Source organism: Molothrus ater, chromosome 4, assembly GCF_012460135.2.
Source record: "Molothrus ater isolate BHLD 08-10-18 breed brown headed cowbird chromosome 4, BPBGC_Mater_1.1, whole genome shotgun sequence".
Classification (NCBI taxonomy): Eukaryota; Metazoa; Chordata; class Aves; order Passeriformes; family Icteridae; genus Molothrus; species Molothrus ater.
In genome coordinates this window covers 49775562-49791858 of record NC_050481.2, presented here as the reverse complement: position 1 = coordinate 49791858, position 16297 = coordinate 49775562, and the positions used below count along the sequence as shown (strand labels likewise).

General features: G+C 40.1%; 1 protein-coding gene across 1 annotated transcript; it reads left to right on the top strand.

The window, feature by feature from the left end:
* The first annotated feature begins 492 nt into the window (after positions 1-492).
* On the top strand, positions 493-15578 carry KLB (klotho beta). The gene is made up of 5 exons (XM_036382762.1): positions 493-1230; positions 7852-8359; positions 10690-10958; positions 12457-13600; positions 15217-15578. Exons 1-5 carry the CDS (start codon positions 493-495, stop codon positions 15576-15578), a joined length of 3021 nt encoding a protein of 1006 aa, XP_036238655.1.
* The last annotated feature ends 719 nt before the right edge of the window (positions 15579-16297 follow it).

Here is a 16297-nt window from a genome sequence, read left to right as displayed (position 1 = left end):
TCCAGCCATCCAATTAGACAGACAGGATAGATCTCCTTTAAATTGGTGATTATGTAGTGTGAATTGTATTAATGTTTTCTTGAAATACAGCTCCACAAGAAATAAAGGATGTGACAGCTTCTTAGGCCCTCTGTCACCTGTATTATCTCACCAGAATGACTGACCTTTAAATGATGATAAATTAGTTCCTGGCATTTCTGTTGTAGAGGCAGGCTGCAGTAAGAAGCCAGGCAGGTGTCTCAGTGGTCATGCAGAGGCCACCTCCCTATAAATTACACCATTCTCAGATCTGTTCTAGGTCTCACAGTTCAGGCTAATCATTGACAGGGCTTTTACAATCACCAGCTTTTAGTGAAGCTTTGATAAGACACTCCAGCAGCTTGTGACAAATGAAAACGATCTGCGCGGCGTGGACTCCAGCAAAAGAATGGAATTTTTTCAGCATCAGTACAAGAAATCTGATTTTTAACACTGGCACTATAAACTGGCACAATGTGTGGCCAGAGACTGGAGAAGATTGTTGCTTTTTGGACGTTCGTTTTCGTAAGGATTGTTACTGGGCTTGCCGGAGAGGGAAGATCTGTGTGGAAAAAGGACTCCCACTTCAGCCCCGTGAGCGAAACACAGATGTTTTTATATGACACTTTCCCCAAAGATTTTCTCTGGGGGGTAGGGACAGGAGCTTTCCAGGTGGAAGGCAGCTGGAGGAAGGATGGGAAGGGCTTCTCCATCTGGGACCGCTTCAGCCGCGCGGAGTTCAGGGACACTGACAGTGCAGGCACCTCCAGTGACAGCTATACCCTGTTGGACAAAGATTTGTCTGCTCTGCAGTTTCTGGGAGTTACTTTTTACCAGTTTTCAATTTCATGGTCAAGGCTCTTCCCCACTGGAGTGGTGGCAGCTCCCAATGAAAAAGGACTTCAGTATTATAACACCCTTATTGACTCTTTACTCTACAGAAACATTGCCCCCGTGGTTACACTGTACCACTGGGATCTGCCCTTGATGCTGCAAGAAAAATTCGGGGGATGGAAAAATGAATCAGTGATTGATATCTTCAATGACTATGCCACGTTTTGCTTCCAGACCTTTGGGGATCGTGTTAAATATTGGATTACAATCCACAATCCATATTTAGTTGCTTGGCATGGGTATGGTACAGGTATTCATGCTCCAGGAGAGAGAGGGAAAATAAGAGCTGTCTACTCAGTAGGACACAATTTGATCAAGGTACAGTATAATAAGATTTCACAAATTGATCTTGCACTGCTCTGGGAATAATAAGAGGAATTGGTCCTGTGATCAGTGTTTCTTTAAAAAATCACCTATTGTGAAAGCACCAACAAATAGCCTTTAGCTAAGACAGTCTTTCTATTAAGCCTCATTTTGATCTTATTTCTTGTCACAACAGCTGACTCAATAATTATTTGTTTTAAAGTGCTTGTTTATTATTTTATTTAAATTAGTTTTTACATACAAATTCTAACTCTTAAAGATCATTCTTTGTTCTTTACATTTAGTTAAACACATTTGGTCATCCTGAAATGATTATTCTATTAGTTTAAAAGGAAATTCATTTGTATTTGCATATTGAATCAACTTTACTGGCCATAGATTATGTATATGTCAGTGTGATTTGTTCTAGCTTAGTAAGATCATATTGCAAAATTTTTGCTTCTGAACTAGCAAGGTTGGCACGTCTTGGGTTCAGAAGAAAACAAATGTTCTTTTCAGTACTTGAGAGTTTCAAATTATTTCCATGATGTACAGTGTTTTTTGCATCTGCCGTGCTCAAAGTACTTTACAGAGTAGGTCTCTATCCCATCTCTGCAGCCAGTATAATTCCCCCTGCTGAGACTATTCTTAACTGTCACAAAGAGGATTTTTCTACAACTTGCCATACATCACACATGTAATTAACAAATAAATCTGAATGGGCTAATCCTACAGAAAGAAGTATGCATGTGGGGAAAAAAATATTTGCCAGAGTAGTTAAAATATTCTGCAACCAACAAATTTTTGTATTTACCTCTGGCCTTGAACCTTCAGAACATCATTTTTCAAAAAAGTCACACTGCAGTCAATAGAAGTTTTACACACAGAAAAGTTGTCAAGCATCCTGAGTCACTAACTGATTTCAAACTTGGCAGAAGAATGATTTAAAGATAAAGACTTGTGAAGCATCTCAAAGAAAACTGATCCCAAATCCTTCTTTCTGTTTTCAAATGCTATTTTATATAATGCATGTAAAAGATATTATATAAGTCTGCAATATTTCTTGCCTTCATTTCTGAGTGTCACAATCAAATGTGGAGTACCAACTGGGCAGTCTCTGCAGTTTCTGTAAAATCCATGTAAGCAGCACACCACACACAGGGAATGTGATTGCTCTGCCAAGGAATCAATTGGATTTTCCAGGAATGCAAGCACAGCTGGGTCTGATACACAAATTACTGACCTAATTTTCTTGGTCAATATTATTTGTCTCTCACACTTGATTTGATAGTTGCTTCTTGTTCTAGAGTATAAAGTAAATCACTTGGATGGAAGAGTTAAGGAGACCTTCAGCAGCACACAATCCTTTAGCGACTGTTTTAGTATCCGTGGGCAGAAATTATTCTCCTGTGGTACCCTTCCTACAACCCCATGAGCATTACCTAAAGTATTAGCAGTTCTCTCCTATACTACTGTAAAATTTCTGAAGATTCTAGATTTGAGATCAATGAAAAATCTCAAATTTGTAGTAAAGTATTTGAGGAACAGGAGTTTTCTGGTTAGGGTTAGGGATGGAATGGAAACTCTTGAGGTACCAGTTGGTATGAGCCAACTCTTCTTGTCTCTAGATATAATTATTTATTTCTCTTAATAAACTGTAATGCCAGACATCCATTCCACAGAAGTCACATCTGGTACTGGATGTTCCAAGCCAACTAGCCAGAATCTTTCTCAAAGATTTTTATGCAACTTTAAATGTCTGGTTCATTTTGCATTTTTGACAATACAGTATTAATAGAATGATTGATGCACAATCAGGATTTATGTGTTGTGAAATATCTCTCCTTTGAGAATCAAGAAAAATTATAAGATTCTCTCTTTAAAGAGATTTCACAGGGGTTTTTATTTCATGACCAGTAGATACTGGTCTGTTTCTCAGACATTGTATTATGGCTACCTTCTACTTTCCCACTGCAAACCAAAACCATTATCCCAAAAAGAAAAGATCAACCAAATGTCAGGTTTTGGCAGTGTGAGACAAAGCCTGTTAAAGCTCTTGAAAAGATTGCCATTTATGTCATCAGCTTTAGGAGGAACCACACTCTTGTCCATGTCAAGGCTTCATTTTTGGACAGGCTATTGACAGACCCGATCCTCAGTGCCACCCTGTGCACAAACCAGGGCCATCCATTAAATATACAGAGCAGGAAAAACAGGTATGTAATGCTGAAATGAAGCTAATCTGGCCACCACACTGTTGCACAGCAATTTGCTGAAAATCATTCTCAAACCTTTTTGTAGTATCTTTGGAGAAATTAAATGAAGCGCTCACATGAATCCTACTTTTAGTTTAATTTCCTTGTGTATTGTTGCAGTCATGGTGCTGAAGCTAAGTTTAATAAAATCACAAAAACAATATAACAAACCACAAACCTCTGCTTTTTTGGACTTTGGATTATTTTATTGTAAGAACAATTTGAAAGTTGCTGGAGATTTTTGTGTCCCTTGAAAAGGGCTGGAGAAATTCCTCTTAGTTTTAAACTCATCAATTTTATTGCTTTCAAAAGCAATACAGTGTCTTAAAACCCAAATAATTGGCTGGTATATCAAAAAGTTTATAGAATACCAGGTTGGAAGAGGACCTCAAGGATCATCTCCATAATGAGATGCATTTTAGAACTGATTAAAAAATTATCTGCTTCCGTGAATGAATTCATGTAGGTAACTAGGCAGATAATGATCATATTAGGGCTTTCCTACAAAAGTAGGGTTGGTCTGTTTTCATCCAGCCCCAGAGCTCTGTGTGTTGGCTTGCACAAGGCATTGCTGATGCTGAATCACCTCCTGCCTGTGCTCCCTCCAAGCCTTGCATCCTGTTAAGGGAATGCCCCAGACACCTCTGCTTGAGAGACAGACCTGCCTTTTCATGGGCCTTGCTATTCAAGATATATAAAGAGAGGTAGAGGATGCAGAATCAGAGGCTGATAAGCAGGGTGCTTAGGAGATCCACATTGGGAAAATAATTCAGAAGAAGAATTTCAAATGTGAGTTTTAAAAAATATCAATTTCAAAAAACGTATTTGCATGTTACTATGCATTCTCTTCGTGCACAGAGGGTAATCATTGCCACTGACCACTTCAAAGGACTCAATACTACCTCTACACAATTAATAGGGAATTTGAACTTTGATGCTTATTAATTGTAAATTTCTAAGGGATTCTCTTAGATAAATCTCTCTTGAGAGATATGGCTCTAGGGTGGACACCAGAATCATCTGTGCTTCTAAATGTCTTTGCTGGAAGATTTTTCAACTAGTTGTAGCCATCAGTGATGATGTAAAATTCAGCATTGATTCATAGTTTTTTGATGATTTGTTATTTTCAGGTTAGCTTTCTTAGATTTCTTGGTAATCATTAAGGAAAACACAATCCAAATGCAGGACAGTTAACATACAACAAATTATGATAGCAAAGCCTCAGTCCTTCATAACAGCCTCTCAAGAAGTGTAGTCACCTGCACCTTGAGATGTAGGCAATCCTTCACAAGGATTGAGAGTCAGTTTGCAAAAGACAGGGTTTAGGTCTACTTTAGCTCTACTGACTATGGGGCATCTTTACCACAGACCAAAAAAGCCTTTAACAATAATACACTCTCCAAATAAGCCACACAGCCCTGCCCTTCTTCTGAAATGTAACATCATCATCAGACTGTATTCTAGTTCTTCGTGGGTTAAACACCAAACAAGTAAACAAAAGGCCCAAATAATTTTATTATTATTTTTTCAATTCTAATTTTCCTAAATGTTCTTGATTTCCAGCACACTAAAATAACTCCATATACCCCTGACAATTTTTTTATATGCTCATTGCTTTTCAAAGAAAAATTGCTTGGCTAAAGTATCTTAAGAATTTGAAAGTTTTGCTCTACAGAAAGCTCTTTGCATGTGCATATGTTAAATTACAGGATCAGAATTTCAAGGAGTATAAGAATGTTTCAAAAAGAGAGAACAAATACTGTTGTCTTCAGTTTATTAAGTTGACTTTTCTAGCCTTTTTACAGGGTTAGTACTAACTGACATAGCACTCCTGTGACTTTCAAGACTAGGGCATATTTTCTACATTTATACCAGGAAAATATGCTGAAATTAATGAGTCATACGTATCTAGAATAAATACCCAACATTGATCCTACTTTAACTGTGTATTTAGCCTTGACATTTGTCCTTGCTCTAACAAGGAAAGTGAAAGATTAGGGATTAAACTCTAACTGAAAAAAGATTAGTCAAGATTTACTGAAAATACCCAATTTGATGTATGATACAGCTTTTAAATTGATGTTTGTTTCATATCTGGTCTTAAAAAGCAAGTTCTATAAATCAGCTGATTCCATCAACAATAGTTTGCATTTCTATCTGTGAATGTTAAGCTTCTTTACAGATAATTAGCAACTCAAATCAGATATGTAGGCAACTATGTGTCTACTATGTCTGTAAAACTCTTACTGTAGAGAGTGAGAACTTTTCTACAGTAAGAGTTAATCCTCAGAATTCAGTCACCAGTGATACATACAAATTTGCATATGAGGATTCTATCTTGACTCATATTAAATGTACTTATTTAAAACTGAGGCCTACTCCTCTAGAGTTTTACCTGGGGCTGTATCCTCTACCATACACATTCTTTTTAATAGTAACTTTATTTTCTTCTAATCACCTTCTGAAGATGTGTATGAATACGATGAGAGATTCTTGGTTTTTACATGTCAAGATCATGTTCTAATTAGCTGGTTTTTTGGCAAAGCCATTTTTCTCCACTTCACCTAGAAAAGTGTGATTGCTGTGATTTACCTGGTGCTATTGTCATGGTCCTTGGCACTGTGCATCATACAGCTGAGTGCAGGGGGGGTTTCTTGTTAAGCCAGCACAGCCACATGCCTCTCCTTCAACAGTGGTGATTGTGGGCTGTGTCTGGAGAAAAACTCTGCAAACCAGGTGAGAAAACCCTAGGGGCAGAGCACAGAGTAAGCCTGGCCCCAGCAGCCACCCCAGGCTGGAGGGACTTTCAGGAGAGGACAGTGAGGGCAGCTGAGGAGATGGCGCTGGCCACTTAAATTTTCTGATGAGGCTACTAAGAAATCAATTTTATAATACTTTAACTCTATCTTGCAATTTGCCTCGAGTCCATTTTTGCTGGCTTCCTTCTTCAGCTACAGAAGCTGCATTTCAAAGGTTAGTGTCACTTTATCAGTATTTTCAAAGACAGACTTTGAACAAATGTTACAAGCGTGACCTTAGAAACCATAAACGACTGATACACAAAATTTCACAAACTCTAATTCTTTGGTACCCCCCAGCTTAAACAAATACCTACCTGACATCAGGCCTTTTGGAGTTTTTTTTAAACTGTCAAGGCTGTGTGTTTCTAGATAAATTAACTGAAATTATTGTTCAAGGTAAGCAATGCTGTTTGGCTTAGTAATGATGACAATCTAACTCAGCACTCAGTGTTTCACAATGCTCCTGATGTTTTTCTCTGGGTGCAAGCTATTATTTTCTTTCCAGCTTAAGAGTGTAATTCCACACTCCAGGCATGAGGTAAACTCTGAGTTACTTGACAACTCTTCAGCTGGGAGAGGCCAGCTCCCCTCCCCTGTGTCAGATCACCTGATGTGATTCAAGCTGCACTCCAGGTCACTCCTCTCTGAGCTACCTGTCCTGTTCCCTTACAGGACTTTGACAATGCTAGTGGCTCCTCAGCCTCCCATGTATTTCTGGTTTTGTGTAAGCTTTGTCTGCTGTATGCCCTTATTTATGTAATCAATAGTGTGACATTTGAAGCTAATTGTGACATGCAATAATGACACACTTTCTAAAACATTATGAAAATCAGAAAAGCAGTATTAAGATGTGATACATTTCAGTGGCTATTTCAAAGAAGAAATTAACTAAAATCCTGAACAAAATTCTCACTCAGAGCTGCGTAAGTTGACATTTGTGTTCAAACTTCACAGCTGGGTCCTTTGCCCAAGTTTTTACATTTAGGGATTGTGCAAATATCAAAACTTGAATACCTGCTCATATGACTAGGCCAGAATAAAACAACTAAATCCCAAGAAGAGGGATGGGGTGGATGTGGTTTGATCAGAGTAAGGCCAGGTAACCCCCAGAGCACAGAGCAGTTAGTAGCACAGAGTCACCACTGACAAATGAAATATCATATGAGATGCATCTTTGATGGAATAATTGTAAGGATGGCTTGAAATTTTAACCATATCAGGAATCACCATTTGACAGAGAAAGACTGCCTAGATCACAGAGTTCAAATCCCATTGTTAGAGTTGTTCCAAAGTGTCTTAGTAACAGCAGCTCTTCTTATCCCTGCTGGGATCTCCCCTGAAATTTAGACATGTGTTAAAAAGCCACAGCCCTAAGGTGTCATAGGACACGAGTTTCTGATCATTGCCCTCATCCCAAGGAGCCTTGCAGGGTGACAGTGATTGCCCATTAAACTGTGCAGGGTAATTCATGTGCCTTAACTGATGCTTCCATAGAAGCCTGCAGTGACTCAGATGGACCTACCTGCCAACCCACAGAGACTTATTAGAATTACAATTTAATGCTATTTTTCTCTCATCAGGCTCATGCAAAAGTTTGGCATACCTACAAAGAACACTTTGAACCCTACCAGAAGGGGATGATATCCATAGTATTGGGATCCCACTGGATTGAGCCTAACAAATTGGAAGATGAATTGGACATTTCTAAATGTCAGAAGTCCATGGAGAGAGTACTCGGATGGTTTGCTAAACCCATCCATGGGGATGGGGATTATCCAGAAGAACTGAAAAATGAATTCTTGTTTCTGCCACAATTTACCGAAGATGAAAAAACCTACATCAAGGGAACAGCTGACTTCTTTGCATTTTCCTTTGGTCCTAGTAACTTTAAACCTCCAAACACTCTACCAAAAATGGGACAAAATTTGTCACTCAATTTGAGGGAAGTGCTGAACTGGATTAAGCTGGAGTACAACAGTCCTCGAATCTTGATTGCAGAGAATGGCTGGTTCACTGACAGCCATGTGAAAACAGAGGACACCACAGCCATCTACATGATGAAAAACTTCATTAATAAGGTTTTACAAGGTTTGTACAGAAATTACTTGTTGGATTTTTCAGAGAGAACTTTTGATCGTTTGATATTTAGCTCCGTAATAATTTAGTCTTTTTTTTTTTTTTATGAGATAATGGCAATGAAGTTAATCATTAATTATTTATACTGCATGAGTACAAGTCAGGATCAGGATCAGGATCTATTGGTGCCAGGTGTTGTACAAACAGAAAAAACCCATAGTCCCTGTCCCAGAAAGCTAAAGTCCAACATCTGCATTGGGTTAGGGTTGGTTAGGGTTAGGGTTTCTGTACTGAAACTATTACTCCTGCAGGACTCTAAGACTCCACCTATAGTAGCTACAGAAAAGCCTTGAGATCTTCTGTGAATGTCACCTCTGGTGACATAGGGAGCTAAGTTAACTCCTGGCTTTTCCTACCTTCAGCCCTTTGTTTCTGCCCCAGACCTTCCCCTTATATTTCAGGGGGCTTTTCTCATCCTCACCCTAATCCTCAGTCAGGATCCTGACCTGTTTCTGCCTTCTCCTTTCACTGTTCCTGCAGACAATGCTACAAACATACTCTCACTCTGATCCACCAGATCTCTACCTATCACCTGCCTAACATTTAATTTTCTTTACCATATAGTATATGTAAAATAGTAATTTTGCCCCTACCCATTTAAACGGTCACAAAATCTCAGCATGCACCATCTCAAGTAACACAGCATCCTTTGCTCTGACAATTAAATTTACCCCTGTCTATTCAATATGCTTCTACAAACAAAAATGTTCTCAGTCATCACTTACTCTGTCCCTTGATGTCTGCTCCCATTTGTTCAACCTTCCTCAGTGCAGACATCAAGTACTCATCTTTACTTGCAAGGCCATTCTAGCTTATCTCTTTAGCCTCTACATCATTCTCTGCTTCTACATTTTGCAATGGGTATTTTCAGACATTTTTGTACTTTCTCCCAAGGTTTCCCTAATTTAGAAGTTGCCTTCTTTGAAAATACTTGCCACTGTATTGCTTTGTTACATTTCCTCATCTCCTTTCCAGTATTCTGCCCTTGTCCATCAGCTTCCCATATCCTCACATTGCAAGCTCTTGGGCTTTCTGATTCCATCTGGCATATAAGAAAACATCCAGCTGGCCTATGCCCATGCTGCATACCCATGCTGCATACCCATGCTGGGTACCTTGGAACTCTGCTGCATCAATACATGCACCATGCAAAACTGCTTTCTGCTCAAGTTGCAGCCTGGTGTGACTAGGGTGAGGAGGTTCAGTGGAAATACGGAATGGTGCAAAATTATATGTCCTGAAAAAATTGAGCTAAATGATATTGGGAAAGAATAAACCACAAAATTTCATCTTTATTCCTTGGCTTACTGGTGTGGTGGACTACAGGTCAAATATGGCTTGTCCACCTGTCTGTGTCAAAATCCTCAGCAACCCTACTTGGTCACTGCTTTCCCTAGGTCATTCCAGCCCTTATAAGGTTAACATGAGGAGTTATCCCATGGTATTTCATAGCTTAAAGGTGGTGACAGGCAGTGAACATGACTGACCATGGAGTTTGGACTTTTCCTTGCAGGCTGCCAGCTGGCACGAGCCTGCAGGGGTGAAAAGCATTGTGGTTACTTGGTGTCTGCTGAGCAGCTGCTTTGCAGGCCCTTCCTGAAGAATCAGGGTCCACATCTGAGAAAGCAGTTGTGTTGTCATCTTTCTCATATATTATATATAAATGATCATATGTAAACTCCTTTGCAAGAGGGACATTAAGATTGCCTGAAGAAATCAGCATGCACTGCACCCATTTTGTAACTAAATCAGTCTCTGGGTTGCTCTACCCTACTTCTCTAAAGTCGTTAACAGTCCCATGCCAACAAAATAGATTTTTCAATTTACAAGCTGAGTAGACATTCCCATGAGCTTGCAGACATCTTTCAAATAAAGGTGGAGAGTTTTAGCTTCAAGACAAAGTTACAAACCAGATCAACTGTTGCTCCCTTTATTTTGACTCATGAGTCTCTAATTTACTGGTATTATTGTACTGGCAAATTGTCAAATGCAACTTCAAACGTGGATGTGGTATCATATTTCTTGTTTGGTCAGAGCAGAATTAAAGCATTCTACAGTAATTTAATTTCTTAAGGACACCTTAATTTCTTAGTGACACCTTTTTTTTAGTAAATAAAGACTAAGATATATACATCAGTTTTGCAATGAATTACAGTGGGTCAATACAAACATTGAGAAGACACTCAAGATTTTCAAAATAAATAGTGCTTTCTCATAAATATCCCTTATATATGTTAGAGTAATGAATACAGGACTCATGGATGTTACCTTCTCTTATGCAGCTATTAAATACGACAACATAGATGTGTTTGGTTACACAGCCTGGTCCCTCCTTGATGGCTTTGAATGGCAGCATGCTTACAACATCAGGCGTGGATTATTTTATGTAGATTTCAAAAGCAAAAAAAAGGAAAGGATTCCCAAGTCATCTGCACTTTATTATAAACAAATCATACAAGAAAATGGCTTCTTCCCAAAGGATTCCACCCCAAACTTGCAAGCTCAGTTCTCCTGTGACTTCTCCTGGGGTATCACTGAATCTGTTCTCAAGGTAAGCATAAAATATTAAGTGGATCACTGGCAACAGAGTGATCAGCAGCTCCCTGAACAAATGACCATACACAGCACCTTGCATTCCAGAATTCCAATGCACACTGCCAACAGAAGTTAAGCCATAATTGCATTGGTCCAATTTCCTGTGTTTCCAGGTTTTCAGGTGAGCTGGGCACAGAGTGCTGGCTACTGCTGCGGCAGCAGACCCTGCTGCAGGTGCCCTTCCAAGCGTGGCCCTCCCTCTGTTTGTGTCTCCATGTGGCACATCAGATGAGGAAATTTCAAACCAAGAAGTTGATCCAACCAATTGTTACTGGGTTATTTTTCAACCAGGGGTTTCCAAATCCAGTTTGCAGTGTGGCCATAGGGATGCTTGTGAAGCCTGATGGAGAGAGTGACAAAGGGCAGGGACAAGGTGATTATGCTGGTGGCAGCAGAGCGACCTGCAGGCTCCAGGTCTTGTCTACAGCAGAAACACATTCCTGGGTTAGGCCTGGCTCTAAGTGCCACTCAGACAAGTGGGTAAGAAGCCATTCTTTAAAAAGACACATAGCACAGGTGAAGATAACCAACCTTGAGGTTTTACCATCTGAGCTCACATTAGAAAACAGATCATACAACCTTTTGTACAAACTGGCTCCTACAGGATCTATTTATACTTTATTTTTCTTCTATTTCTGCTTTAAACTTCATAAATAAGCTAACTGTATGTATGGGCAGGTTGGGATACCCTTCTTGTCATTGCACACAGACAGTCCCATGACAAATACCAGCCTCAAAAACTAACACAAAAATCCCATAATTTAACCTATTGACTGACAACTGTAGGGGAAGAAAAAGTTAAGCTTCTATATATCTTGTTAATATGCAACACACAAAAAAAAAAACATTTCCTTTGAAAAAAAAGCAATCTAAATATTTTAAACTTTACTTTGAAACCTAGAAAAAGCATTTAAAAATTGGAATATCAAAAAATGTTTTATTCTGAACTTTTTTAACTAATAGGAGATAGAAAAGATAACTAAATGCTACAAGCTGTTTGTGTCAGATAAGTATGCCTCAATTTTACAAGTTTGATCACAGCAGCAGTGCCAAAATAATCCATGCCTGCCTCTGGTGCTTGTTCTCACTGCCTGCTCTCCAGGCAGCTGCCTCTGCCTGAGAACTGCTGTGTGCATGACCAGAGTGAACTCGATCAGGGAGAGCTGTCTCTGTGAAAACATGTCATGTAGGCTGGTGGCAGGGCAAATGCCCATGTGTAATCAAAAAGTGCTATTTTGATGTTTTTCATAGGGAAAGGAACAGAATGATAAGATGACCACTAGCACAAAGCCCCTAGAGGTGAGTTGGTTATCATCTTCCCCCTGGAGCATTTAAGCAGGGACTTCTGACATCCACCACTAGTTGACAGCTAAACACAGGCAGAAATGCAGATCACAAGCAGATATTATGTTCATTTAATTAAAACCCATTGTAACATATTTTTATTTTCACAGGCAGAATCAGCAGCTTCCTCACCACAGTTCTGTGATTCCAGCTTGTACCTCTGGAATGTCACAGGAGATGGGCTTCTGCACAAAGTTGAAGGGGTAAAGCTAAAGACCCGACCAGCACAGTGCACAGATTTTGTCAGTATTAAAAAGCAACTGGATCTCCTGGAAAAAATGAAAGTCACCCATTACAGATTTGCACTTGACTGGTCACTAATTTTACCCAATGGAGATTTGTCAGTGGTCAACAGGCAAGTTCTTAGGTATTACAGATGTGTGATTAGTGAAGCCCTGAAACTGAACATTCAATCCATGGTCACCTTGTATTATCCAACTCACACCTACCTGGGCCTGCCGGGTCCTTTGCTGCAGACAGGAGGATGGTTGAACCAGTCCACTGCCTACGCTTTTCAAGAGTACGCAGCTTTGTGTTTTAGGGAGCTTGGTGATTTGGTTAAACTGTGGATTACAATAAATGAGCCAAACCAGCTAAGCAATGTCTACAAGAGGAGCAGCAATGACACCTATCGGGCAGCACACAATTTGTTGCTAGCACACGCCATGGCCTGGAGAACGTACGACGAGCGGTACCGGCCCTCTCAGTACGGCAAAGTGTCCCTGTCCCTGCATTCCGACTGGGCTGAGCCTGCCAACCCCTTCTTTGAATCTCATTCAAAAGCTGCCAACAGGTTTCTTCAGTTTGAAATAGGCTGGTTTGCCAATCCCATATTTAAGACTGGGGACTATCCAGCTACTATGAGGGAATACATCACCTTTAAAAACAGAAAGGGCCTTTCATATACTTTGTTGCCATCCTTCACAAGTGAGGAAAAGCAGCTTGTCAAAGGTGCAGCTGACTTTTATGCACTGAATCATTTCACCACCAGATTTGTGATTGATGAACCTCAGAATGGAAGCCAGTATGAATTTGATTGTGACATTCAATTTCTGCAGGATATCACCTGCCTGAGCTCCCCTTCTCGTTTGGCAGTGGTGCCTTGGGGAATGCGCAAAGTTCTCAGGTGGATCAAAAAAACTTATGGTGACATTGACATTTACATCACAGCAAATGGAATAGATGACCCATCCTTGGACAATGATGAACTTCGAAATTATTACTTGGGCAAATACATACAAGAGGTTTTAAAAGGTGAGTGCATGACAGATTCAAGTTCCCCAGAGCCATTTCCACGGCTCAGAGCCAGGCACAGCTAAGTCTTGCCCTGGACAGAGCGAGCAGTCCTGGCCCAGATGCAGGAGCCAGCAGCACTGAGCCCCCTGAGGGGCCCAACTCTGCAGCCACACTCAGGGCAGCTGCGACACACAGGAATGGCATCAAGTGCCTTGCACAAAACACAGCTACAGCTGCCTCCAGTTTAAACCATGAGAGAAGCTCTCTGGGCATGCACATACAGCAGAGTAGTTACTCAGAAATTATTAGGAGGTGGCACTTCAGCCCAACAACTCCCAAGAAACAAAGTTTCTACTCTCCAAAGAAAGGCAGAGCCTCCTTGCTTGCTGAACTAGTCATTGGACAGGAAGGTGCAAGCAAATCCACAGCAACCTGGAGGGACATACAGAGGAAATACAGCAGGGCACCAGCAGCACCAGCTGCTGTTGAAGGGAGAGTCCGACTCTAGTTCTTGTTCCACTGCTTGTTTTCTCCTGGGCACATATGGAAATCTACTTGTTCACTTTAGAGAAAAACTAGTAAGAGTTATGGAGGTAGAGGACAAAAACATTCAAGACAATGATCTTCAGCAGCAGCAGCTTATTGTATGAGAAATGCTGCAGAGACCTCACCCCTCCCCTCCCTCTTCCCCCAACCAATCATTAAAGAAAAGCAGGGGGACACAGGCTACCAGCAAGGCCTTGGTACCTGACCCATACAGGCAAAATGAGATGTGCAATACATCCCTGCCCTCACTGTTCCCTACTGCTGAGCTGTAGAGAGATCCTGATCAGGACATGAGGGTTTCAAAAGTTTTTCTGAGGTAACTGACATCCAACACAGTCTAGGTATCCTGGTTTCTCCTCTCGAGGAGTTAATAAAAATGAGACAAATCTTACTCATGGCTAAGCATGGCTTCAGATTACTTTTAGATATCAAGAAAAAAGTGTTCTCTCTCCAGTGCTTAGCCTTCTTAGTTACTACAGGACTAATGTAGTGATAATGATGAGCATTTGCTGATTTATTTTCCATGCTAATTTCATACTGCAAACAAAAGAACAATACATCACTAAAGGAATTAATTCTTAGTCTGGGTCACATTCCCAACTATGCTTGCTGATTGCACGTGACTTCAAGGCCTGCTATTTTTAAGTATTCTCACCCTGCACTTGGGTGCAGCAGTGTAACACAGAGCCATGCATGCTGCAGGGATGAGCAGCTGAGTTTGGAGCAGGGCAGGAATTCTTGGAAAGCTGCTCTCATGGCACTCATGGGCAGCTGCTCCCAAGTCATTGCAGCTGGCTCCAGTTAAGAGCAGCATCTAGCTTTTCCCAGGACAAAACAAACTCCCAGCTCCAACTCTGTACAAATCCAGTTTTCATGGGGTAGGTCCAAAATCATGAAGATTTTTTAAAAACAGTAAGGCACTGTTCCTATGTAATTGAGACAACTGAGTATTAGCAGTAAATATTTTACGAAGTACACTTTTTAAATTTCTAACAATTTGAAATCTGAAATTTTACCAGAAAGTATGCAAGTTTTACTTGAAATGTAACTTTTATTAACACTTTGTTTTGGTTTCTTTTCCTTCTCAGCCTACTACATTGACAAAGTCAAGATTAAAGGCTACTATGCGTTTAAGCTGACTGAAGAAAAATCTAAGCCCAGATTTGGATTCTTCACATCAGATTCAAAAGAAAAGCCTTCAGTAAGATTTTACAATAGCCTGATAAGCAACAATGGCTTTCCTGCTGACTACTCAGTCTGTGGCCCCTCTAGCCACGAAAAGCAGTGTAGCTTCTGCTTGTTTATTTCTCAGAAGAAGCCGTTAATATTCTTTGCCTGCTGCCTCTTCTCTACCCTCAGTTTGCTTTTAGCTATTATTTTTTTTCACAAAAGAAAAAGAAGGAAACGTTTTAAGGCAAAAAGCATCAAATGCATCTGTGTCTCATTTTAGAAGGGGGCCCAAGCCCACTGTCAGTGAGATCCATCCCTGCATTCTACAGTGGATGATACCACTCAGATAACTGTGGAAAAGCACTGAGTCACTCCAGCCACACACACCAGCATTTCATTCAAAAACCAAGTAATCACATCCACAGGAAGAGCCATGGCACTTGTTTCTAGTGAAATTACTTTTATCCACCTACTGTACCTAGAAGACAACTTCTTCTGTTAAAAAATATAAAAATTATGACCCTCCTGTGCCTTGGAATAACCTTTAAAACAGCTTTACTTGCAAAGAGCAACTTTTGAGAACTGATATGCACCTTTTAAAGTCTTGTGATGTGTATTCATGTTTTGAGTGTTGTTCAGCATGAAACTGTTAGGGTTTAGAAGTGTTATTAAACCCCAGAAACCTTCAACTAAGTTGGACAACACCAAGAATGAAATGTACCAGGCCAGCTTCTGAAGATAGCCCCCAAAAAGAACAAAACCAAGTTAACTCCATTATTGACCAAGAGATACCCTTACAGATTGGGTGAAGTAGTTTTAAGCAAATGGAACTGGAGACAAAACCATATGCAATCACTATTTTTCATTTCCAAAATGGGGCAGCCATAAAACTTTTTACTAGCAGAGAACATCTAAATAAATAGTAACTATTAACCCACTCAATAGTGATTAATGTAAATTGCACTTGTCATTATACAAGTGGATCTTCAGGCAGTTTTT

Excerpts from the sequence above, each read along its gene's own strand:
- KLB (XM_036382762.1), top strand. The coding sequence starts at position 493 with ATGTGTGGCCAGAGACTGGAGAAGATTGTTGCTTTTTGGACGTTCGTT. Across the intron at positions 1,231-7,851 it reads TAGGACACAATTTGATCAAG|GCTCATGCAAAAGTTTGGCA; the intron begins GTACAGTATAAT and ends TTCTCTCATCAG. Across the intron at positions 8,360-10,689 it reads CATTAATAAGGTTTTACAAG|CTATTAAATACGACAACATA; the intron begins GTTTGTACAGAA and ends TCTCTTATGCAG.